Source organism: Periplaneta americana, chromosome 15, assembly GCF_040183065.1.
Source record: "Periplaneta americana isolate PAMFEO1 chromosome 15, P.americana_PAMFEO1_priV1, whole genome shotgun sequence".
Taxonomy (NCBI): domain Eukaryota; kingdom Metazoa; phylum Arthropoda; class Insecta; order Blattodea; family Blattidae; genus Periplaneta; species Periplaneta americana.
In genome coordinates this window covers 7,390,559-7,417,989 of record NC_091131.1, presented here as the reverse complement: position 1 = coordinate 7,417,989, position 27,431 = coordinate 7,390,559, and the positions used below count along the sequence as shown (strand labels likewise).

At 38.3% G+C, this 27,431-nt stretch overlaps 1 protein-coding gene and 5 non-coding genes across 6 annotated transcripts; all 6 read left to right on the top strand.

Annotated features, from left to right (window-relative positions):
- Positions 1 to 1,542: 1,542 nt before the first annotated feature.
- Positions 1,543 to 27,431, top strand: LOC138715827 (heme A synthase COX15). Its single transcript, XM_069848929.1, has 9 exons — positions 1,543 to 1,558; positions 1,837 to 2,100; positions 2,448 to 2,513; positions 9,341 to 9,461; positions 13,449 to 13,581; positions 18,538 to 18,724; positions 21,019 to 21,277; positions 24,157 to 24,311; positions 27,057 to 27,431. Exons 2-9 carry the CDS (start codon positions 1,999 to 2,001, stop codon positions 27,309 to 27,311), a joined length of 1,278 nt encoding a protein of 425 aa, XP_069705030.1. The 5' UTR covers positions 1,543 to 1,558; positions 1,837 to 1,998; the 3' UTR covers positions 27,312 to 27,431.
- Positions 4,485 to 4,558, top strand: TRNAN-AUU (transfer RNA asparagine (anticodon AUU)). Its single transcript has one exon. It is a non-coding gene; the product is annotated as a tRNA-Asn (tRNA).
- Positions 4,777 to 4,850, top strand: TRNAN-AUU (transfer RNA asparagine (anticodon AUU)). The gene has a single exon. It is a non-coding gene; the product is annotated as a tRNA-Asn (tRNA).
- TRNAN-AUU (transfer RNA asparagine (anticodon AUU)) lies at positions 5,067 to 5,140 on the top strand. The gene has a single exon. It is a non-coding gene; the product is annotated as a tRNA-Asn (tRNA).
- On the top strand, positions 5,651 to 5,724 carry TRNAN-AUU (transfer RNA asparagine (anticodon AUU)). Its single transcript has one exon. It is a non-coding gene; the product is annotated as a tRNA-Asn (tRNA).
- TRNAN-AUU (transfer RNA asparagine (anticodon AUU)) lies at positions 5,943 to 6,016 on the top strand. Its single transcript has one exon. It is a non-coding gene; the product is annotated as a tRNA-Asn (tRNA).

The following is a 27,431-nucleotide window of genomic DNA, read 5'->3' as shown; positions in this document are numbered from 1 at the left end:
TGGTGACACTAGCGCTGAAGTAGTTTCGGCAATTTCGGATGTGAAAATCATTACATTTATAAGGAATTTTTTTGTGGAGAGACAGTTGCTCAGGTTAAACTAGCGCTGAGGTAGTTTCGGTGATTTCGGAAGTGAAAATCGTTGAATTTGATTGTTTGTGAAGATGCAGTTGATCGTATATCCAAGGCATAACAAAGCCTAAACTAACCAAACCTAACTTGTCACAGATTCGTATATGCAAGGTGTATAAGGTGAATACGAAGGAAACTACCTCAAGGTTAGTTTAGCCAAGTAAGTTTTATCTCGTTCGGTTTTAATTCTATAGGTGCTGTTGTCGGCTTGTGAGAAATGCTTCGAAAGTTCGGAAGAGCATAACGTTCAGTGACACGGAGTGAACTAACATGATTTACGTTTGATACCCCTTATTTTCAAATGTAATTAATTATCCCATTTATGTGTAAGTGTAGGTCTATTTTAAAAGTGAGCAAGGGCAATGAGAACGATTTGTTGGAGCAGTGTCTGCTAGATGTCAGATCCTTTTGGAATTTATAAAATTGACAATTTTTGCTAACTACCCTATATTATTGTATTTAAAAGTTGAAAATTACTTGCAAGTTGATGATTTTAACAATATCTAGATAAATATCACTAAATATCAAGTTTAGAACATTGATTAGGCCTATTAATTGGGTGAAATAACACCCCACACGAGTACCAATGTTAGGAAGCACTGTGCGATTTCCTAAGAGTTAATAACCATAAACAACATACCGGTAGTGAACTTATTACAAATAATTTTATTTTTAGTTTAATTATTTTAATTAATACTACCCTGCACTGTTCGTGTTAGAGCTATACATTAAAACTGGATCATACATAAATGAGAGAAGTACATGTAAAGTTATTAAAATAATGTAGGCTCCTGTAACTATTCTGTTTGTAATTAATAGTATAACTAAAAAAAAAAAAATTCTTACTGCGTAAAAATTGAGTGGAAAATACTTATACATTAATATATATTCACAGTAATATGAAAATGTGAAGATCTCGGGGAATGCATAAAATATTTATAAAGCATATATGCAGACTAAATATGAAAACAAAATGTCAGATTCATGATTATATTATTATAATGCCGCTAATAACTTTGCAACACATCATCACTTTGAAAAAAATAATATTGAACAAAATATCACGAAAAAATAATCAAATACCACCGCCCGATTGCTGTTATTGTATCATGCGCATGCGCAAACTCACGGCGTAGAGGAGAAAATATCAGTCACAGACGTTGCAACGGTGACAGAGTACTGAATACGGAGCAGATTTCGATAGCGATATTTTGTCACAGATATTTCGCGTCATCAGTCACAGGTTTATCTGTGACAAAAAAATACCTGTGACAAAATATCGGTTTGTGAAATATCGGCCATCTCTAGTACCCATGTACAGTTAACAGTATGTTAAGTACATCAAATTTTTAGTAGTGAAAAGTTGTAATCGTATGTGTAACTGTTAAAAGTTGTGCATGTTTAATGCCATGAATACATTCAGCTAAGTTAGTAGATTTTGAGGGTTGTTTGTTTGTCCTCGAATTCTGTATTTATTCTCTTCACTATTATTGTATATATATTTTTTTATGTCTAGTGAATTTCACGTACTGCAGCAGTGTTACCAATAGAAATAATTAAGTAAACACCGTAGTATAAAAACAGTGTACGGGACTACCGTTTTTGACATTTCGTTTGCGTTATCAGTTATCTCAATCCATCGCGTTACTTTGACCAGGTTCTGCTTCGACAGTGATGCTGACTCAGTACTTCTTCTGTCACGTAGGCCATAGCCGCAGGCAGTGGTAACGGATGCGGTATCGTCTGGCAACAGATATTTCACTGTTGCACAGAGCACTTCTTTTTCCTTCCGTCAGAAGGCTGGCTGTGATAATAAAAATATTATAGTAAATTTGATAGTGAATGCTGTTTTGTACTTCAAATCGAGATGTTGATATCTCGAGTAGCAGATCATTGTTTCAAAAGTAGCCTTTTGTCAAGTGCAAGGAAGTATTATGTTGGTGTCAACATTGCCCACAGGTGTTGCAAGGTGAGTGTTACATCCCCAACCCTCATCATGAGACTAATTTTTATTTATTCTACATTTGTAATGTAAATCTACGTTTTCTTTTTCGTGACACTGCTTTTTAATATCCAATTGTGAACTATTCAATGCGACAACGTCAAGCGGCTTAGAGACAATTTTATTGTAAAATTACACTAATTCGCTTAGTGTATAGTGAAATTTCAAGTAAGCTTCGACACTGATTAAAATGTTAGGTCGATTAATTAACTCCGACATTTTAATGTAAAAGATGTATATACTTTGAGTCCATTAGGATTGTCAAAAATGGTATAACTTTTACCTAATTCTTTTCTATATTTGTTTTTGTGCAGGGACCACAGAATGTCTTCCGTGCCCAGTATGTGTGGCAGGCAAAACCAAGAAGCCTTGTGCAGAAGGTAAGACATTCCAGATGATTATACCTGTTCTTCCCACTTTTGATTATCATTTTTCAGTAATTAGTATCCAATTAAATGTAATGTGTAACTAATCGTATGAAAGGATATTGTTATAACGGTACTTCGTTTTCTTACACCATATGACCATGAAACCTGCGACGCACGAAAAAGTCGTTTGTTAAGGCGCGTCTACACGGTTCAACTTTTCTTTCAATTTTAAACATTCAAGTGATGCATGCAATAGTAAACGAAACTCATTCGATTTCGCATGTCTTTTTCCACTAAAAATAATATCACATGCGGCTGTCCAAACAAACAAATACAACCACACAGGACTATACAAACTCAAATGCAACAACTTCTACATAGGACAGACAGACAGATCATTTCAAACACGTTACAAAGAACACATTACAGCCATAACAAAATTACAAAACACCTCCACATATGCAGAACACATCACAAATGCTAACCACACCCACAGAGACATCAACACAGACATGAAAATACTACACATCCAACCAAAAATCCAGAAACTAAACACACTAGAACAATATGAAATATACAGACACACAAAAACACACCCCAATAAAATTCTCAACACACAACTCAATTTCAGAACACACACACACACACACACACACACACACACACACACACACACACACACACACACACACACACACACACACACTCTTTGACTCCACTTTACACAACACGAACACACCCTCACAGAAAACAAAACAAGAGGCGCCAAGACCAATAACGACCAGTTCTGAGGGTGACCCATAATAGGTCAAAACATGAAAACAAGGTACGTTAGAATTTAACACAAGAAAGTCTTATCACACATATTCCGAAGTAATATTTTTTGTATAGAGATTGTAATTTGTGCATAGGAAGTTGGAGTATATTTCATGATATTTAGAATAGCTCCCATCGAGTCACTGAAAATTGACAATGTATATAATATTAATTAATATTAAATATCATTGTTGCATGCATTGCGTGAATGCTTAAAGTTGAAAGAAAAGTTGAACTGTGTAGATGCACCTTTAATGGATGCTCGTCCTAATTTGTTGATAATTCTGTAAAAGAAACTGTGGTATTTAGCTTGGATAGCCGGATCACACACGTTTCCAGAGGAAGGATGTCTCTCAAGACAATCAACGTAATCTCTGAATAATTTCAAGGGAAAAATTGTTCCGGGGCCGGGTATCGATCCCGGGACCTCTGGTTGAACGTACCAGCGCTCTTACCAACTGAGCTACCCACAATTTCAAGTCACACAGAGATTGTGTGCACTCGATGTGGGTCTCTGGCGTTTCGTCAGCCCACGCGAGTTTGTGGATATAAAGGGAGAAGTTGAGACGGTGTCGGGTGGAGTCCCCGGGTAGCTCAGTTGGTAAGAGCGCTGGTGCGTTCAACCAGAGGTCCTGGGATCGATACCCGGCCCCGGAACAATTTTTCCCTTGAAATTATTCAAATGTGCTTTACAGGGAGCCTTACCTGAAAGACTAGATTTGCATAATATATACGTCACTGTGTACGTTAACAGAAAACCACAATTTCAAGTCACATAGAGATTGTGTGCACTCGATGTGGGTCTCTGGCGTTTCGTCAGCCCACGCGAGTTGTGTGGATATAAAAGGAGAAGTTGAGACGGTGTCGGGTGGAGTTCCCAGGTAGCTCAGTTGGTAAGAGCACTGGTACATTCAACCAGAGGTCCCGGGATCGATACCCGGCCCTGGAACAATTTTTCCCTTGAAATTATTCAAATATGCTTTACAGGGAGCCTTACCTGAAAGACTAGATTTGCATAATACATACGTCACTGTGTACGTTAACAGAAAACCACAATTTCAAGTCACACAGAGTTTGTGTGCACTCGATGTGGGTCTCTGGCGTTTCGTCAGCCCACGCGAGTTGTGTGGATATAAAGGGAGAAGTTGAGACGGTGTCGGGTGGAGTTCCCAGGTAGCTCAGTTGGTAAGAGCACTGGTACATTCAACCAGAGGTCCCGGGATCGATACCCGGCCCGGGAACAATTTTTCCCTTGAAATTATTCAAATGTGCTTTACAGGGAGCCTTACCTGAAAGACTAGATTTGCATAATATATACGTCACTGTGTACGTTAACAGAAAACCACAATTTCAAGTCACACAGAGTTTGTGTGCACTCGATGTGGGTCTCTGGCGTTTCGTCAGCCCACGCGAGTAATGTGGATATAAAGGGAGAAGTTGAGACGGTGTCGGGTGGAGTTCCCAGGTAGCTCAGTTGGTAAGAGCACTGGTACATTCAACCAGAGGTCCCGGGATCGATACCCGGCCCGGGAACAATTTTTCCCTTGAAATTATTCAAATGTGCTTTACAGGGAGCCTTACCTGAAAGACTAGATTTGCATAATACATACGTCACTGTACGTTAACAGAAAACCACAATTTCAAGTCACACAGAGTTTGTGTGCACTCGATGTGGGTCTCTGGCGTTTCGTCAGCCCACGCGAGTTGTGTGGATATAAAGGGAGAAGTTGAGACGGTGTCGGGTGGAGTTCCCAGGTAGCTCAGTTGGTAAGAGCACTGGTACATTCAACCAGAGGTCCCGGGATCGATACCCGGCCCGGGAACAATTTTTCCCTTGAAATTATTCAAATGTGCTTTACAGGGAGCCTTACCTGAAAGACTAGATTTGCATAATATATACGTCACTGTGTACGTTAACAGAAAACCACAATTTCAAGTCACACAGAGTTTGTGTGCACTCGATGTGGGTCTCTGGCGTTTCGTCAGCCCACGCGAGTAATGTGGATATAAAGGGAGAAGTTGAGACGGTGTCGGGTGGAGTTCCCAGGTAGCTCAGTTGGTAAGAGCACTGGTACATTCAACCAGAGGTCCCGGGATCGATACCCGGCCCTGGAACAATTTTTCCCTTGAAATTATTCAAATGTGCTTTACAGGGAGCCTTACCTGAAAGACTAGATTTGCATAATACATACGTCACTGTGTACGTTAACAGAAAACCACAATTTCAAGTCACACAGAGTTTGTGTGCACTCGATGTGGGTCTCTGGCGTTTCGTCAGCCCACGCGAGTTGTGTGGATATAAAGGGAGAAGTTGAGACGGTGTCGGGTGGAGTTCCCAGGTAGCTCAGTTGGTAAGAGCACTGGTACATTCAACCAGAGGTCCCGGGATCGATACCCGGCCCGGGAACAATTTTTCCCTTGAAATTATTCAAATGTGCTTTACAGGGAGCCTTACCTGAAAGACTAGATTTGCATAATATATACGTCACTGTGTACGTTAACAGAAAACCACAATTTCAAGTCACACAGAGTTTGTGTGCACTCGATGTGGGTCTCTGGCGTTTCGTCAGCCCACGCGAGTTGTGTGGATATAAAGGGAGAAGTTGAGACGGTGTCGGGTGGAGTTCCCAGGTAGCTCAGTTGGTAAGAGCACTGGTACATTCAACCAGAGGTCCCGGGATCGATACCCGGCCCGGGAACAATTTTTCCCTTGAAATTATTCAAATGTGCTTTACAGGGAGCCTTACCTGAAAGACTAGATTTGCATAATATATACGTCACTGTGTACGTTAACAGAAAACCACAATTTCAAGTCACACAGAGTTTGTGTGCACTCGATGTGGGTCTCTGGCGTTTCGTCAGCCCACGCGAGTAATGTGGATATAAAGGGAGAAGTTGAGACGGTGTCGGGTGGAGTTCCCAGGTAGCTCAGTTGGTAAGAGCACTGGTACATTCAACCAGAGGTCCCGGGATCGATACCCGGCCCTGGAACAATTTTTCCCTTGAAATTATTCAAATGTGCTTTACAGGGAGCCTTACCTGAAAGACTAGATTTGCATAATACATACGTCACTGTACGTTAACAGAAAACCACAATTTCAAGTCACACAGAGTTTGTGTGCACTCGATGTGGGTCTCTGGCGTTTCGTCAGCCCACGCGAGTTGTGTGGATATAAAGGGAGAAGTTGAGACGGTGTCGGGTGGAGTTCCCAGGTAGCTCAGTTGGTAAGAGCACTGGTACATTCAACCAGAGGTGCCGGGATCGATACCCGGCCCCGGAACAATTTTTCCCTTGAAATTATTCAAATCTGCTTTACAGGGAGTCTTACCTGAAAGACTAGATTTGCAACGTAATTTCTTATATGCATTCTATTCTCGGATATTTATTCCCTTAATATGGTGTAAGAAAACGCAATGTAACATTATTACCTGTAAGTCCCTTTAATAGTGTCTGTTTGTTACTCTTAACAGTGATAAAGATAATTGTGGTGGTGATGGTGATTATGATCGATTACTACTACTGTTACTGCCACGGCACATTATAATATTTGAGTTAAATTTATTTGCTTACAGTCACTGTATTTCATTTAAAATACTGGCTGGCTTGTGTGGTGTCATTAGGAATTAGCATAATTCGTTGTATGAGGGACTATTACACGTTGCCAATATTTTTATGGAAAGCCTTTTCTTGGTGTACTGGTGCATGACATTCTCAAAGTTTTCTTTCTCTTTCTTATCCTAGATGTGGGTTTTACTATCTAATGTTTTTTTTTGCACAAGTGTTTCTTAAGTTCTGAAGTGACAGTATTTTTGCAAGTTGATATGGGATGACAATGACTGAACATTTCGCAAATTTATTTCACGGAGATTGGAGTAAATATTTTGGACAGATTTGTGCATGTCCAGTGGATTTGTATGATCCAGTGCAATTCGGAGAATTTTGTGCAGTGTCAATTGATGCATGCATAAAATACCTACACCGCAAGTGAATATTAACCTATTCCAGAAACTGAGACAGGAAAAGTTTCAGAACACAAGACTTCTTCTTCTTCCCTACAAGTATTAGGCCAAATGGCCTGTTACGATCTCACAGTTGAATTTTCAATCCAGCGCTTCTTTGGACGACCGAGAGATCTCTTCCCGTTTGGACGATAGTGGAGCATGACTTTTGGGATTCTATCTCTACACATGCGATGCAGATGATTTATCCAGTTGTTCTGATAATATTTTACGTCGTTAATTACAGGTTCTAGTTGTAATTCTTCCATTACATCTTCATTGCGTTTGTGATCCCATTTCGTGTATCCCGCTGTATATCTCATAAATTTCATTTCATTAGCCGTTATTCTGCTTTCGTCTTTCTTCCTCAATGTCCATGCCTCACTGCCGTAACAAAGTACAGGTCTCGCCAAGGTCTTGTAAAGGCGAATTCGAGTATGCCTTTGTACTAGGGAAGGTTTCATAATGGTGTTAATTATTCCCATTGTTTTGGTGTATTTAGAAATTTTCTGTGAAATGTCTACTTCATCGAAAAAAGATAATGTGTATCCGAGATATGTAAAATAATTTATGTTTTCTAATATTTTTGAATCCAAACATATTTTGCTAGGCAAAGGGTATTTTCCGCAGAAGACCATAATTTTAGTTTTTTCTTTATTGATTTTCATATCATATTTAATTCCAATTTTGTTAAAATTAAAAATTGAACGTTGTAATTCATCTTCTGAGGATGCCACCAGAGCTAAATCGTCTGCAGAAAGTAATGAATCTAGTTGTAAATGTCTATTGAGTTGTATATATCCATGAGGCAATTGTTTCCATTCTCTAATTATTTGATTCATATGTATAATAAATAGCAACGGTGAAAGGCCGCAGCCTTGTCTTACTCCTGTATGAATTTCTGTCCAATGCGATAATTTATAGTCACACCTTACTGCAATTAGATTTGTTTTATAGATATTGTATATGTTTGCTATAAGTTGTTGTGGAACATGGTCTGTGGCTAATACATTTAATAATTTATTTCTCTTCACCCTATCGAATGCTTTTTCCAGATCAATGAAAGCAATATGTGTTTGTAAGTTGAATTCCCGGTGTTTTTCCATCAATAATTTTAATGTAAAATATCCATCGCAACTTGATCTTCCTTTTCGGAAGCCATTTTGTTCTTCTCCGAAAAGTTGTTGTTGTTTTCTAATGCCAGGTGTTTGACAATAAAGTCATTTGACCTCTTGCACTCCGATATTTTTCAAAGATATTATCATGACCAGCCACTGAAGCACAGATTTTGAGGTGTTCTGAATCCATTTCTTGGTTTGAGTTGCACAATGGGCAGTTAGGGGACTGATATATTCCAATTCTATGCATGTGTTTGGCCAAACAATCATGGCCTGTTGCCAATCTAAATGCAGCTACAGACGATTTTCGTGGTAAATCGGGAATTAACTGTGGATTATGATGCAGAGAGTTCCATTTTTTCCCTTGAGATTGTGTTATCAAATTTTGTTTCTTGAAGTCTAAGTATGTGGATTTAATAAATCTTTTCACAGAGTAATACGTAGATTTAGTAACAGGTCTGTAAGTAGCAGTGCTGCCCTTCTTTGCTAAAGCATTCGCATTCTCGTTTCCCAGGATTCCACAGTGGGATGGTATCCATTGGAATACAATTCTTTTATTGAGTGATATTAATTGAGAGAGCATTTTAGTTATTTCTGCTGTTTGAGATGAAGGTGTATGTTTAGAGACGATTGATAGAATAGCTGCTTTGGAGTCTGACAATATAACTGCATTCTTAAATTTATTGATGTGGCATAGAAGATTCCTGAGACTTTCACTTATTGCAATGATTTCTCCATCAAAACTTGTTGTTCCATACCCAAGAAAAGTGCTTCATAATGTTTATACAATTTGTTCTTGATTATGCTGTTAAAGATTTTGTATCCTGTATTTAATAGACAGAGCCCTCTGTAGTTGTCAACACAAGACATGGAGGTTAATTGGTGACGTCACGACTCTTGTTTTAGTTATGTTCAAGGAAGCAAAGCAGTGTTGCCAGTATTCCTGTCAACGCACAGCCAGGAAACAATGTCGTCGGATACTGGCTTCTTGGCTGCAGTGGGATGGTGTTTGTGGCCGTCATCTTAGGTAAAGAGCTGTGAACTTGAGTAGGACAGCAGAGCATGTGCTTGCTGTGTAAGCTTTGATAGAGCTAAATATTCAGTCTTGTTATAAAAATTGAACATGTCACATTGCTCTTCTGCTAGTTACGTCTTTGTTATGAAGTCCTTCCATGCCTTCGGCTACAAATACCTAAGTTAGTACTACAGAGAGAGGCAGCGAAAAGTTACCGCACTATGCAGAGCATGTTGAGGAACAAATTGCCCGTAATCCATTGGTCGACTCACCTGTAAGCTGTAGCTGTGTGGGTGGATATTCAGTTTCATTACGGCAGGCCAAAATTTCCGAGTGGTGGTGATGAAGTACAGGGACAGAGTGTTTAGTTCCCCCGATTTAAGGCCTGTAACACACTTGAAGAGTTTTCGCTAGCGAGAAATGTGTTGTGAGAAAGAGACGAAGAGCTTTCCTCCACACACTTGGCGAGTTCTTGCTATCACAGATCACACCTCGCTATGATCAGCTATGCACTGCCTTCATGCAGAAAGCATTTATCTGATTATATTAATGACTCGTTGGGGGAAGTGTTATAGGTTATGTATTTACATATATTGTCGTACTTAAATATATGAACATATTTTGTTCATGAAAAGAAGAAGTAGGCCTAAAATTAAAGCCAGAAATATCTGAAAATCACATTGTATCTTACGAAAATAAGGGCGAGTTTTGGACACTGGTTTCGATTTGAATGATGATACATTTAGGCGTTATTTCAGGTTCAATGGACCACAGTTTTTTTTTTTTTTTTTGCCATTCATGATATGATAGAGAATTCTTTGCTATATTCTGATTAAAATTACGTAAACTGTTAAGACATATAGATACATTATTTCAAATGTTTAATCAATACTATTAAATCTCATCAAAATAAAATATAGCCCTCTTTATTTTCAGATAATCTGATATTTGTCTCAAGATTTATAGTTTTCATCCCAAGTATCATATAAATAGGCCTACGGGTGATATCGTACAAGTTCGATAAGTTTCTGACTGCAATTATCAGCCATCTTTCCTCATTTTCAAATAAAAACAATACAATTCATCGCCACCTGTGATATCTTTTTCTACATTCAATCGTCATAAAGAGTATAAATGTCAAACATCTTTGATAAATGTGTCAAGAAAATTTGCTGAGCTACCGATTCCAGCGAGAAACTCGCGCGAGGTTTTTGCCTTGAACGAGAATCTCTTCCAGTGTGTGAATCCATGTTATAAATTTTTTAATTTTCTCGCAACACATTTCTCGCTGGCAAAAACTCTACAAGTGTGTTACGGGCCTAAGTGCCTGTGATTTTTACTTGTGGGGGAACTTCAAAACAGAAAGCGTACGAGAACAATCCACATGCTTTTGAAGCCCAGGAGAATGAAATCAGACGAGTGATACCTGAAATTTCAGAGGCAGAGATAGGAGTGTTTCGGAATTTTGTAACATGCTGCAATATATGTATCGAGAATGCTAGACATCATTTTCAACAGCTGCTTTGATGAAAGCTAAAATTTACATCATACATGGGCACAATTTCCGGTTATGTGAGGCACTCGATTTGAATAGTTTATTTACTAGGAGAGGAGACTGCAGAGTAGGATGGGAAATATAAACTGCTGTGACCTGCGTCACCTTATCATAATCGCTAAGGCTGTCAGTGGCGAATTATTAGGAAAGCGCTTGGTTAACATGAGAGACTCGAAAACTTTTATTCAATTTAGCAAATTAATTCAGCAACTTTAATCATAAACCTCTTTACTGTTTCTCCGTAGCTGAATTGATTTAAATCACAGGCGAGAAATTGCGTAACTAGCCAATAATATTCCATCACATTGTCTACGTTTATTTTCTTGAATATTCTGGCGTTTCTCAAGATTACTTAATAGATTTTCATGTTCTCGATCTAAAATAATTTCAGAAAATCATATTTCGTTTTCTACGCACATTTGATATTTTTCTTATAAATTTCTTTTGGAAATAATATGTACAAACAACATTTAATTCCTCGTAGGCTACTTTTTAATGCAGCGTGTTTAAGGTATAATGTCGTATTTAATATACTATGCACATGTTAAGATCATAAATTTTCTTCAGAATAGTACGAAAAATAACATTTAATTTGTCTTACCTTCTAATTCAGTATGTTGTATATTAAATTTATTAATGCCTAATAGATTTTCGAGCATAACATACATCATATGTTCTCCCCTTCTAAACAGCAAAAAAACTCTTCCTCACATTTCTCATGAAATGAATCATTTTCTAACGCGTACACACTGCTTTGATAATGCCATTATGCCACCACTGATAGTGCTTATGAAACTGATATAGAACCTGCCCACGCCTAGGAGCTATGTGAGGGAGGAACGGGGACTGTGAAGATGTCACTCAGAGCGATAAGCTCTGTGAAGGTCAATGAGGCACAAATTCTCAAGTGAGGCACGATGCCCATCTCTGATTTACATCATACATCAGTTTTCAACTTCATTCGTTCATTAATTAGGTAACTCTTAACTAATAATTTAGGACTACCGCAATGAAACTGAATGCCAGCCCTTGCTGCTACAGCTTACTGGTGAGTTGAGCGATGGATTACATCCCCTGCGTAATGTGGTAACTTTTCACTGCCTCTCTCTATATTATAATTCCATATAGCTAGGGTTGCCATAATCTTCCTTCATAAAACTAGATTATGGGTATAAGTTAGGTGACAGGTTTGGATAAACTCTTACTAAAATTTAATAAAAGATGAGTATTACAGGAAATTTAGCATTACGAGAATTGTTCAATAAGTTTTGTCTTCTGAGCTGTAATTGATTAAAGTAAAGGATGTTACACTCAAAAGAAAGTTTGAAATACTCTCTTTCTAAGGAGCACATAATTTTTCGATATAGTATTCACCAGCATTGATGCACTTCGCCATTGGTGACTAGTTTCTGCATGCTGTCGAAGAAGAATGAGGCCGTCTGTGACAACAACAATAACAACTCACTGAATTGGTGACTTTTCCAGAGATTAAATGCATGTCCGTGGAGCTCAGGCAACGGCCTTCCCTCGTTCCAAGAACTTCTAAACACAGCCATCAGCTGGAAAAATCATGGTCACCATTTTTTGGGACTGTGATAGTGTGGTGGTGGTTGAATTTCTAAAACATGGCGCAAATGGTAAATCAGATGCAGATGCTGAAGAAATTGCGTGCACATCTGCGTAAAATTCACCTGCGGAAAAATGTGATCATTCATCACGAAAATGCTTGGCTCCACACAAGTTGGGAGACAACATCACGTTGGAGAAGCTGCAGTTCCGGGATGTTTTGCCTCATCCTCCTTACAGCCCAGACCTGGCGCCATTTGACTTCAGGCTCTTTCCGAAGCTCAAGGAACATCTGAAGTCACCAATGCTGTATGTTACTGATGTCAGCAGACAGCCTCATTCTTCTTTGATGGCATGCAGAAACTAGTGCACCAATGGCGGAAGTGCATCAATGCTGATGGGGATTTACTGACTTATTTACTTAAATGGCTTTTAAAGAACCCACACGTTCATTGCTGCCCTCACATAAGCTCACTATCGGTCCCTATCAGGAAGGTTAATCCAGTCTCTACCATCATATCCCACCTCCCTCAAATCTATTTTAATATTATCCTCCCGAAGGTCTCTTTTCCTCAGGTCTCCTAACTAATACACTGTACGCATTTCTGGATTCACCCATACGTGCTACATGCCCTGCCCATCTCAAATGTCTAGATTTAATGTTCATAATTATGTCAGGTGAAGAATACAATGCGTGCGGTTCTGTGTTGTGAAACTTTCACCATTCTCCTGTAACTTCATCCCTCTTAACCCCAAATATTTTCGTAAGCACCTTATTCTCAAACACTTTTAACCTCTGTTCCTCTCTCAAAGTCAGGAGGGCTTATTTCTATCTAGCCCTCGTGTGCTGACAGTAGCTCCTCTCTTGTCTTCTGCAGGGGGTGTTACTAGGCTTACAGAGTCAGGGCTCTCCATGGTCACATGGAAGCTGTTCGGGGAGAAGCTCCCAGCCACGCAGGCCGAATGGGAAGAAGAATTCCTAAAGTACCAGCAATTTCCAGAGTTCAAGATGTGAGTATGATGCTGTGGTTGCATCTTAAAAGTTCAGAAATAATCACAATTTTTCATACTATGAAAAAGTTTCACTGTATCTGGGAGTTTGATGCTATGTAAAAAACATTCATTATGAGATCCATCAGCAGCCAATACCATATCAAATGTCCATGGAAATAGTTCGCCACTTGTCCTAGAGTTTCGTTAGAAATCCCTTCTATAGTCCGGGTCAGCTTACTTCATACTCTAAGGATGAAACCTAACCATTTTTCCCCCATTACTACATATGCTAGTGGATTGTGGTGATTTTCTAGTTTGCAGGTTGAATTTTCTTTTGCCAACTTCGTTTCGAATTTCGATACTGACAAATACTACAAATGGTAGTGATTTTGTAACTGGTATGTTGGCAGCTGAGACAAATATCGATAATATTTGTCGGTACTGGAGTTCCATGAAATTAAAATTGTACTAGATTTCTGAGCCGTTACTGGAAGCTAGTGAAATTTGAACATACTAATAATTAATCAATATCAGTATTAATATTAATATATATTAGTTATTTTATGTGTTGCGTTGTGGTTATAATTCAAGATTATAGTCAGGTAAGTTTTCGGAGTTAGTAAAAATAATTTCATGTGGTCAAACAAAATACATTTTTAGGTTAGGTCTCAAGAGTCAATTATTTAGTCAAACCAATGAATTTCATATTGCCAGACAAAATCCTTGATATGTTGATCCCGTTCTCGTGAAATTTGCCTACGAAAATATGTTACAAATTACTGAATAATTTAGAATAACCTTCCAACATAAAGTGCGGTAAGTAAATAAGTCATTTAGTATGTAGGATCGTGTGATAACTGGTAACAGTTAGCAACACTGACAAGATGGCAATATTTGCTGTTTAGGAACTGTTCTTATGTGACCCTCACTATACATCTGTTTCAGTGTTGTTGAGTATGAACTGTATATCTTCCAAGAAGATAGGTATAACAGTTTCGACAGAGGATATCCTTGTAACACATCACACAATACTCTTCTGAGAATGTATCAATGGGGTATCTGAATTTATAGGGAAACCTTCTTAATTGTTTCCAGATAATGTTATGCATGGATATTGGTTTTAATTCAAGTAGACAGTCGTTTAATAGATTTCTCTGGGCTTACTGTACAGAAGTGCTTCCCATATTTGTGCGATGATTTCTGGTGCGGAAATAGATTTTTCTTGCTGGCCATGCTCTTCATATTGTCTGTAATTTCACTCGTCTACTTACATTTTCTCCACTAATCTTATGGTTGTCGCATTCTCTGAAGCATGTGTACAGTCAAACTGAACTTCAAAGTCTCAATGAAATATAATCAAACAAATCTTTCCACAGAAAATACACATTCTTCAAATAATGTTGAGGCTGGAACTAGGTTTGTGTTAGGGATTGGAAGCACTCTTTGTTGCCATTGTGTGTTGTGTATCCCTAGGGTTGCCGGATCTGTTTTAGGGAGAAAAGAAAGATTTTCTCAAAACATAAGTAACTTTCACGGATTTAATAACATATCATTTATTGTTTAAGGTGCAAAGTCCTTATTTTTCTTAACTCTAAAGTAGACATTTAACATTGCAAAATACATTTACAGAACCTGTATATTAGGTGTACACATATTTGCAGCATATTAAGTGTAATGAAACCATTCATATCTAGGAAAACATGAAGCATAGCTGACATCACTCATATTTAAATTTGGCAGGCTGAAGTAATTTTGCATTATTTTTATTCTCCAAGATAAATTCTCTGCATGACCGATTGAAGTTGAGAAATACTTTTATTTCAGCTTTTATCAAGTCCACAGAACACTTATTTCTTACATCTGACCACTTTGGAAGTTTTGTTACATTCACTTCAGAAAAAAAAGCCAACATACTTTTCAGCAACACTGATTTTCTTCTCCGTGTAACTATATAATTATTGTTTTCATTAAAAAAACCTTCAAAGAATTCATCATAGTGTACCAAATTCTGCAAATAAGAGAGACCTACAGCAACTTGAAAGTCACAATATTGGATTTTATCTCTGCTTATAGGCCTATTAAAATCCATGTTCAAAATAATTATCATCATCCTATGGTGCTTCTGCCTGTTTTCAGACCATGATCTCCCCAAAAATAATTATATTCTGGGGAAAAAACGTAGATAATCCTGAAATTACGGAAGATGTATTTCAAAGTAAAAGAGCAATCCTATTATATCCCTGAGATGGAGACTAGAGTTTCTGCAATAGAAATTTTTGTGACTTTGGAGAAGATATGCTTTAAAAACATTCATGAGAGATTTTTTTAAATTTCATTTGAAGATTGAGGAAAGTATCAAGATTGCATCTTCAATTGAAAGGCTTTAGATTTAATGAGTTGATGATGTATTTATTTCTTATTGACAGAACACCCACTTTACCTGTGATTTAAGTGGCATATAGTTCAGAAGCAAGCAATTTTTTATACATTGATTATAGTTCATGTTAACACTTTGTTAAAAACATAAAATTGTTTAGTCACACGTTAAAAAGTGTTAAAATTTTTAAAAAAGGCATATACCTTGGACAGACGACCCGTTTCGACGTGATGTTACTTCTTCATCAGTGTCTCCTGAACTACTGGTGATCTTGAATTCTGCGATGTGCATTTGTCGGTTGTAGGGGTGGGGGTGTGTTGCTCTTATGGTGGGGGCTGGTTGTTTGTGTGTTATGACGTATCATGACGTCGAATAATGTGTGGGTATTGAACTGTAATTGTGTATTAAATATATGTTGTGGGTATGTTATTGTATGTTTATATATTTTGTATTGTTCTAAGATGTTTAACTGTGCACTTTTTGGTGTGATGTGTAAAATTTCCATATCTGTTTCTATATTATTGTAGTCATGATTATTGTTGATAATGTGGTCTGCATAATTTGATGTGATGTAAGGTTTGGTTATAGCTTTAATATGTTCATTATATCTCGTATGAAAGGATCTTCCTGTCTGTTCTATGTAAAAATGTGGACAACTATTGCATTTTGGTTTGTAAACTCCAGTTGAATTATATTTATTTGAATGTTTAATGTGATTATTTAGATATTTCTGTGTAGTGTTATTTGTTTTGTATGCTATCTTGTATTTTAGTTTCCTGAATGAAGTTGCAATTTTGTGGGTATTGGTATTGTGATATGTTAATGTTATGTATTTATTCTCGCGTGCTGTTTGTGTTGGTTTGTCCTATTTTTGTTTTGCCTTTTTTATTAGTATGTCTATTATGTTAGGGTTGTATCCGTTGTCTTGTGCTATATATTTTATTGTGTTTAATTCTTCAGTGTAGTTGCCATTGTTCATTGGTATATTAATTAATCTGTGTGTCATTGTACGGAAAGCTGCATGTTTATGTTGTATGGGATGATTTGATGAATTGTGTATGTGTGTTGTGGTTGTAGTGGGTTTCCTGTATATTTTGAATTCGTGTCTGTTATTTGTTTTGGTTATGTTGATGTCTAAGAAGTTTATAGCTTGGTTATGTTCTATTTATATTGTATACTTTAATTTGGGATGTATTTTGTTGAGTTGTTGATATAGGTTTTCTATTTGTCTTTTGTTTCCATTATATAGGACTATTATGTCATCTGCATATCGATGCCAGTACATTATTTTCTCTGCGTGTTTGTTGTTGTCAGTGTTTAGTATGTGTGTTTGTTCTATGTTGTGAATAAAGATTTCAGCTAATATGCTTGATATAGGTGAACCCATTGGTAATCCTTCAGTTTGTGTATAATATTTATTGTGTTGTTGTTGTCTAATGCCGGGCTTTGGCAATGAAGCCATTAGCGTTCTTGCTCTCCAATATTTCTCTGTGGTGGATCCATCAGGTAGAACTTCACAGGTTTATAGATGATCTTCAGTCATTTCTTCTTCTTTGTTGCATAGAGGGCAATTTGGATTTGTGTAAATTCCTATTTTATTCAAGTGTTTGGCCAAATAATCGTGTTCTGTAAGCAGTCTGAATTTTGCTACTGCAGATTTACGTGGGATTTCTGTTTTTTTTTTTTATTAAAATGCTCCATTTTTTATCTTTGGCTTTGGTACATAGTGCTTGGTTTTGCTAGATTTTATATTTATTTTTAATTAGTCTTTTGATGGATGTAAAAGACAGGCTTGTATTTGTATTCTGAATTAAATTGGATCCTTTTTTGGGAAGAAAGTCAGCAGTTTCATTACCAGCAATTCCACAATGTGCAGGTATCCATTGCAATTGAATTCTTTTCTGTAGTTTTTGAAGTTGTTGGATCATTTTGTGACATTCTTTAATTTGGATTGACATCATTTTATATGAATTTATTGCATATAATGCTGCTTTAGAATCAGAGAGAATGACAGCATTTTGAAATTTATCTATTCTGTATAGTAGGTGTTGGAGTGAGATATGAATAGCCGTTATTTCCGCATCAAAATTTGTTCTATGATATCCTGCTGGTTGATAAAGTGAGAATAACGCACATGTAATTCCTGATCCTGAGTTGTTATCGATAGTAGACCCATCTGTGTAGATATGTAACCATTCTTCTGGTGGGTATCTATTGTTCACAGCTTCTAATGCCAGCGCTTTTAGTACAGGTTTGGAAGTTTCAGATTTTGTAACTGGTTCTTCTAAATGTAGTTGAATGTTAATTGGTTCGAAGGTTAGAGGGTTTTCTCTGCTTAAAATGTTTTCTTTAGATTCTGTTTTTATTTCCGTGACTTTGGACAGGAAACTTGTTTGTGTTTTCAACTTGGTTGGTTGTAACAGTCTTTTTTCCCATTTTGTTGTTGTTAACCGTAGCATTTTTTCATGATGAGTTAGTGCCTGCTCCTCTAGAGTGAGATATATTGGAGGGTTATATTTATTGTTATGTGTGAAATAATTGTAATAAAATCTGTAATGTGTATAATTTCGTCATATAATTTCAATGTGCTGTTACAGCAAGAACAGAGAGATGACCCTAAATGAGTTCAAATGGATCTGGTGGATGGAGTATGGTCACCGCATGTGGGGGCGAGCCATAGGGGCTGTGTTCGCCCTCCCAGCTGCAGCATTCTGGGCTCTTGGCTGGCTTAAGCCTGGCATGAAGAAGCGAGTGGCCGCATTCGGAACCCTCATCGCCTTGCAGGTTTGATTACAGACCGGTTTTAAATGTTCGTTGACTTGAAATCAGACTGATTTGTCGCATGTTCAACTGACAAACAGCCAACTTTCGTTTCTTCTTTTGCTTGATTTTCATAACAATGCTGTCTTGCTGCCAAACATAAAAACTTCTCGAGATTTCCGAAAAACTCCCCTTTCAGAGTGAGTTTTATTTTTGAAATAATGATATCGTGTGGGCTGTTTATTCTGTGATAATAATATATAGTAAAACTTCTTTTATTAGTTTTTTTTCTTAAGTCCCAGCAAAATTCCTATACTTTCTATGTTAACTAGTGCCTTGTGCAGCAAATGCTGCAAACTAAGTTCATTAGAAGTTCAAATTAAAATTTTTCAAATTTATTTCCAATGAAGAATACCAGATATTTTGGAAGTTATTTGCTTTCATAATAGTGAAACATACTCCCTCTGAATGCTTTTTATGCCAAATACTTTTCCTTGAACCTATCCATCTTCAGTTCTTGAGTTTCAATGCGAAAACGCAAGTAACAATGTTAGAACGATCAGAGAATTTTTCATGTGGGAGTAATGCAGTAGCTATTTCAGGACATTGCGGATTATAGATGAGAGATAAGAAAATTTCAGGTTCGATTAAACCAAAGAAATATGAAATTAATTTTGATTTAGTTTCAAGACGCAGCTAAAATAGGAAATATGAATCATTACTACCCAGGAAAATTAGAGAATCACACATATAAATATGTACATCACACTGCCATTAAATATATGAAAAAGACCCACATCACTTGACTAATAACTATAAAAATATTTCATTTTTAATAAAAATATTGTTACCTTACGTACGTCTTATAGTTTTCAGTAACATTATATATAGCTGTTATTCAGTAAATTATAGAAATGGAAATCTAATTTAAAATATTCTTTCTCTGCGTCTACTTAGGCCTACATAAAACCTCAAAAGGTTTCACTTTCATATCATCAATATAGCATTAATGTGTGTAATTAGTGGCAAATAGGTATAATCACATAATTGCATTAACTATAATAATATTTCATTTTTAATGGTAATAATCTCATTAAACATTCTTAAGTTTTGTAGTTCTTAATATCCAATACGCAGCTGTACTCAGAAAACTACAGACCAGAGAATCAGACCTGTAAATTATTTTTTATACGTCATCTGAACTCTAAATATGTCAGCAATTCTGTAGGTCATGGCCTTCGTGTAATATTGTTTATTGTATGTGTGTGTTTTATTTTATTCTAAAAGCCATTATTTCTCAAAATTGACGACAGATGGATTTTGGAAAATAGGGAAATGAAGTAAGAAAATTGACATTTCACTGAAAACTACTATTTTTCTGAAAAACTTTGGGTTCCAAGCTTCAAAATGAGGGGTCATTTATTAAAATCCGTTCAGCCGTTTTCGCGTAATTTTCATTACCAGTTCAAATTATTATACTGGGTGTTCGTTCAAAGTGTGTCATGGCTCGCTGTATGCCGTCATGTGGCTAGCCGATGAGCCTAGAGAATTCAATCTTCCTACACTTCCGCAGAGGTGTATAACCTATGAGGCAGAGAAGTTGCCTAGCAAGTACGGCGTTCATTCTGAAGAGTACGTACCGATACGTATGGTAACGCCGGTAGTGGCAGGAATGTGAACTGTTTGGAAATACGTACTGTCGGGATATGGGGAGAGGGTTAAGACGATTACTTACGTATTTGTTGACATTAACTTCGACGGTCAACATGGAAACGGAGCATTTGATTTGTGTTGTGGAATGTTACCGTGCACAACCGATGATAACAAATACCCTGCGTACGACTTGCCGGCGCAAAACACAGTTCGAAAGAAGTTATGGTAGCACACAGACTGTACAGACCGCCATCTGTTGCTACGACGTTCAAGTTATACCGTACACGTTCTCAAGTTCAGATTGAAGAACGCCTTAAATAATAGGCAACTTCTCTAACATATAAGCTGAAACTCGCTTCAAATCGGTGACCCAACAACAGTGACGTCATGACACACTTTGAAATGAACACCCAGTATATGTAGATTTATTTTAGTTATACGTTTTTTACACTTAATGCAATAGTATTTTAAACCCCAGAAGAAATGCTATGTATACATTCTAAACCAATATCGTATTTTCTCGAATACCCGGTGCGGAATTTAATTGGTGTGATAAAATCTTTGCTTATGCTATGTTGAGTAGGTTAATGCTTCTGTAATCATTGCAGTTGTTTCTATTACCATTTTAAAAGCAGTGTAACTGCGAAGTTTGTGTGGTGATGCAGGGCTTGATGGGCTGGTACATGGTGCAGTCAGGGCTGGAGGACCGGTTCCACGGGGAGAGTGACGTGCCACGTGTGTCGCAGTACAGACTGGCTGCGCACCTCAGCCTGGCTTTCGTGCTGTACACACTGATGCTGTGGTCCGCACTGGACCATCTGCTGCCAGCACAGAAGCTGGCCGGGGCAGTGCCTGTAGCTGCACGGAGGTTCCGTTGGCTCACACACACATGCAAGGGCATGGTGTTCTTCACAGCGCTCTCAGGTATGGTCTGACTCTTACCCTATTACCCTATTACTACATATGCTAGTGAATTATAGTGATTTTCTAGTTCTTGGGTTGAATTTTCTTCTGCTAACTTATGCGATCCTAAGGACTTAACAATCATCTCACAATATATAAGAAGGTTGCACAATAAGCCTCAGGCTGAGGTGCTAGCCTTTGGGCCTTCCTCTTAAAAACAAAAGAAAAACATCAAACATGCTTCAAGCCACATGGCACTAGGATATCATCTGGATATTTGTCGTGCCACCAAGGGAGTTCAATTTAAAATCTATTGAAAAAGGTATACAATCAGAGAAAACTTTGACAGTTTACCAATGTAAATATGTTGTTGTTGTTTTCTAATGCCAGGCGTTTGACAATAAAGTCATTTGACCTCTTGCACTCCAGTATTTTTCAAAGATATTATCATGGCCAGCCACTGAAGCACAGATTTTGAGGTGTTCCGAATCCACTTCTTGGTTTGAGTTGCACAGTGGGCAAGAAAATGGCAAGTTGTAGCCAATTTAAGTGAACACCATATTTTAACGTTTTGGTGGCTACTTCATTCACACACAACCCCCAGAATGTCTGGAGGACCACACCTGCTGTTGGTCGACGGGTCTATTGGACCTAGCTGGGAGATCTTGTTGATCACCAGCTTTCCCTCCTTAAGCCACTGGAGGACGATTTTAGTGCCATAGCAGGTCAGCACTAGGAACAGAAAAGTAGAAAGAGGAGGAAGGAAAGGGAAGTGAACCCCTAGGCCTCGAATGCTCTAATGCTGTTGGGGTCGAAGAAAGTAAGAGTTCAGTCAGAGGACTGGATAAGAAAGGGTAAAGAGGGAATTAGGTATTGAATAGAGGAAAATTATACCAAATTCAGTCATTAACTCATCAAGCTGACCAGTGCTAATGGATGAGTAGCCCCTCCCTTTAGTTCAGCTCGTAAAATTATGCTTACTAACAGCTGCACCACAGGAAGGTAGGGATGGGACATTGGGTATTTGTCCAGGTTGGTTCCTTAAAACCTTCAATGGGAAGGATTAATGTAAATATATAATCTATAAATGTGTATACATAATAAGTGGTTTATAAGATATATATTATTTTCTGTATCTTTCATCCAGACTCCTTATATTTATTTCACAGGTTCCCACAAATGATCTTTTGGGTTTCGAACACATGTAAGTTATGTTTAATGAACTCAGATACCAGAGGTCTGCATTGGACGTTTTCACTCGAGCGCCAAGTAGTTCATAGCATAATCCGATAGATAGCACACATGCGTGATGGGTAAAATTGTCGCGGCGATAAATCCTTGAATGGTATAAGCCGAGCGTTAGGCATTCGTTCTTGTTACTGGCAAGAAGTACACTGTCAAAAATGGAGAGCGAGCTAAAAGATGTAGTGAAGTTGAAACTACTCAACAAGGAATACAAGTTAAGTCCTAAAGAAGGTATGAAGAGTGATGTGTGGGACAAATTCTTACTTGTGATACTTAGTGTATCAATCTTTGCGTCTGTAACAGTTGTGCAGCATGATTGTTCGTTTTATTATATTTTCTGTGACGTTATCTCTGTACTAATATTGTTATCAATCTACTGCTATATCAATAATATTTTGTAAAACGTTTCTACATTGTCGCAGTATAGAGGTGGAACACTATGTATGGACCTATCATATTGTGACAGTCGGGAGTCGATCGCGTCCCACGCGTCGAGGCGCACGAGAAAACGAGCGATGCAGTGAAGGTTGCGGCCGCTCGGGTCTGGAGGGGACAGACGTAAGAGGGGGGCGCGAGCAGAGGCGCGACGAGGGGTGAGGAGGGAGTAAAGCAGCTGGTGACTGAGGGGAGAAATCCAGAGAACTCTGGATAGGCGTTATCTTCTAGGCATCTGTCGATTGTTCGGGAGATCGTACTCTCCAGAAACTATGGTTTGGTTATAAAAGAACTTCAGCAGTTTAGTGTTGGATAGCAAGCAAGCCAGTCTTGTATAGCAGTGAAGCCAGCTTCGAGACCGGAGTTCGACTTGAGTTGTGTTCGTAACTGTGGAGCCAGAAGTCCTGAGTTTGAGTGCAGTGGACCGCAGTTGGGGGATCTGAGTTCGAAGTTCAGTGTTCTGTCTCTGAAGGTTCGGGGTTCGAGATACTGTGAACTTGAGCGACTGAGCTAGAATAGCTAGCCAAGGCAAACGAACTGTGAACTGACAGTTGATTTGTAAATAGTGCTTTGTGAACATTAGTTAAAATTAGGAGTACATTGTTGTTCACAATAATCCAAGAAATTGTCATTGTCGTCTGTGGAGTGCAATAACGAATACTATGTAACTGTGTGGAGTGGAAATCCCATTGTTGACGGGAATATTTGAACTAAATTATAGAAAGTGACTATTGTTGATTGTAATAAAAGTTACATTGTTGAGTTGGAATAAAGTCACAATATTATATACTGTATGTGGTAAATCAAATATTGAATAATTATTGATTAGCAATAATATCTGTATATCGAAGTTTTTCATACCATTTTACTTATAACTTCATGTTACTGTTTTGGTACGTTCCATTAGACGTTTGTCATAAACGCAGAAAATAAAGCCTTATTTTTACGGTGTGAGCAAAACATGAGTGTATCTTATCTGTCGCCTTCCATACAAGATAAGACATGTCGGTGAGATGACCTTGTACTGTGCTTCTATTTATTACGAGCGTATCACGACCGATCGTATCTCACTCGAGGGTGCGACACTCGACCTAGTTCAAGCGAGCGATTTAACTCCAATGCAGCACACTGTCAGATACATAAAATTGGTACTGATATGTTGTTGATGATAGTCAAAGATGATGATAATTGAAGCAGCAACTTCATTTGTAATGTTGCAGGCGCCTTCGTGGCTGGTTTAGACGCTGGCTTGGTGTACAACTCCTTCCCAAAGATGGGCGACAGGTGGATTCCTGAAGACATCATGGCACTGTCGCCAAAGCTGAGCAACATTACGGAGAACCCTACCACAGTCCAGTTCAACCACCGTCTGCTGGTATGTGCAACCAACATATTCCTTCTCCGTGACATAGTAACATGTCTTTGAATATAAACTCAGTACAGGGACAATGTTGATATACTGCTTGACCAAGTGAACTTTACATACTGTGAGGTAGTTATAGGTAGATGTATTCGTTCTATAATATTCTTACAGTTGCTTTACAGTTAGAATAAGGAACATCCCATTATGTGGTTTGAAATTTCCTTACGTGAGAAATAGCTTCGGTGAAAAGCCAAATTCATTCATTCATAGTTTTCTGCTCAGGGGCAGGTTCCTTCATTGCAAATATAACATTCTCAATCTCCCCCCTTCTTCCCTTCTTTGCCTTCCTCTTATCTCTGCATAACCGCACTCCCAGTAAAATATGTCTTAACTCGAAAATTGTGATTTGTAAAACTACGATATTTTGTAGTAAAATACTACTTTAAAAATGTTTTAATAAATAGGTGCCAAAACCTTTGATAATTTACTATTTTATTATTAGAATTTCATACCTCCATCTAGTGAAACAGCATTGGAAATAATTTACGAAAGTAATATTTGATTTTTTACATGTGACGGTATTTTATTGGGGGTGCGAATGATCCATATATCTTAATGTCGTCTGTCATCAGATATCTTCTTCTGCTGCGAACATTTCTCCGGTTCATTCTTCAGTAGGCAGTTTCTTTTTAGCCAGTACACAGCCATTTCCTTTTCCTCTTTCTGATCAGTTTCAGCATTATTGTTTCTTCATTCAATCTTTCTAGCACAGCTTCATTTCTTATTCTGTCTGTCCATTTCACATGCACTACTACGTGTTCAGTTCAAAATGTGTCATGGCTCGCTGTATGTCGTCATGTGGCTAGCCGATGAGCCTAGAGAATTCAATCTTCCTACATTTCCACAGAGGCATATTAACTTATGTGGCAGAGAAGTTGCCTGGCAAGTACGGCGTTCATTCTGAAGAGTACTTACCAATACGTACAGTAATGCCGGTAGTGGCAGGAATGTGAACTGTTTGGAAACACATACTGAGGTGAGTTTTTTTCTTACTATCGGGATATGGGGAGAGGGTTTAGAGGATTACTTATGTATTTGTTGACATTAACTTGGACGGTCAACAAGGAAACGGAGCATTTGATTTGTGTTGTGGAATGTTGCGGTACGCAACCGATGATAACAAATACTCTGCGTACGACTTGGCCGCGCAAAACACAGTTCAAAAGAGGTTATGGTAGCACACAGACCGTACAGACTGCATCTGTTGCTACGATGTTCAAGTTATACCGTACACGTTTCCAAGATCAGATTGAATGCCTTGATTAATAGGCAACTTCTCTGACACGAAAGCGCCAAACTCGCTTCAAATCGCTGACTCACCAACAGTGACGTCATGACACACTTTGAAATGAACACCCAGTATTCTTCTCCATATCCACATTTCAAATGCTTCTATTTGCTTCTCTTCACTTCGTTGTAATGTCCATGTCTGTCCCCCATACAATGCCACACTTCACTAGTCTCTGCCTTAGTTCTTTTTCCAAACGTCTGCAGAAGATGCTCCTTTTTCTATTAAAAGCTTCCTTTGCCACTGCTATCCTCTTTTTGACTTCCTGGCAGCAGCTCATGTTCTGGCAGCAGCTCATGTTCTGGCAGCGTCCACATGTTCAACTGCTTCATTGCGAATTCGCACGTTTACCTTCTTTATTTTTCTTCTGATAACCATGACTAAGACCATGAAAAGACTAAGTATATGATTATGTCTCGTGACCAGAATATTGTACGACGTGGAACTATAAAAATTGGAGATTTATCCTTCGAAGAGGTGGAAAAATTCAAATGTCTTGGAGCAACAGTAACAAATATAAATGACACTTGGGAGGAAATTAAACACAGAATAAATATGGGAAATGCCTGTTATTATTCGGTTGAGAAGCTTTTGTCATCTAGTCTTCTGTCAAAAAATCTGAAAGTTAGAATTTATAAAACAGTTATATTACCGGTTGTTCTTTATGGTTGTGAAACTTGGAATTTCACTTTGAGAGAGGAACAGAGATTAAGGGTATTTGAGAATAAGGTTCTTAGAAAAATATTTGGGGCTAAGAGGGATGAAGTTACAGGAGAATGGAGAAAGTTACACAACGCAGAACTGCACGCATTGTATACTTCATCTGACATAATTAGGAACATAAAATCCAGACGTTTGAGATGGGCAGGACATGTAGCACGTATGGGCGAATCCAGAAATGCATATAGAGTGTTAGTTGGGAGGCCGGAGGGAAGAAGACCTTTGGGGAGGCTGAGACGTAGATGGGAAGATAATATTAAAATGGATTTGAGGGAGGTGGGATACGATGGTAGAGACTGGATTAATCTTGCTCAGGATAGGGACCGATGGCGGGCTTATGTGAGGGCAGCAATGAACCTCCGGGTTCCTTAAAAGCCAGTAAGTAAGTAAGTAAGTAACCATGTCTTTGTCTTATTTGCATTTATCTTCATCCCATACTGCTCACAGCTGTCATTTAGCTCCAGTAGCATATCCATTAGTATCGTCTCCTCTTCTGCTAACAACGGCATAAGTATTGTCAGCAAATTTTATGCAGTTTATTCCTCTTCCTCCTATCTCCCCTTCCATGTTCTGAAAACAGTTCTTCCCTAAAAGTCACATCATGTAATACTACGTTTAATGACAGGGAAGTAGCCTGTGTTTAATATGAAATATCTGTATAGAGCAGAAGTGATACAATGTAATTGCAGGGAACAGCAACGCTGGCTCTGATCTCTGGCATGTGGCTGCTGTCCCGGCGACTGAGGCTGCCTCCCCGTGCGCACACGGCTGCTACCGCAGTGGCTATCATGGGCTGGACCCAGGTGGGGCTGGGCTTCACCACCCTCCTGCTGTACGTACCCACCTGGCTGGCAGCCTGCCACCAGTCCGGCTCGCTGGTGCTGCTGTCCCTCGCCGTGTGGCTCACACACGAACTGAAGCACGTCAAGAGGCTCGCCAAGTAGCCATTTTCGTGTTTGAAATGGGTGTTTTTATTAACAATTGTAGACTGAATGTAAAAAAAAAAAAAAAAAGAGAGAGAGAGAGAGAGAGAATTTTTGAAGTAAAACTTTTCCTAGTCCAAA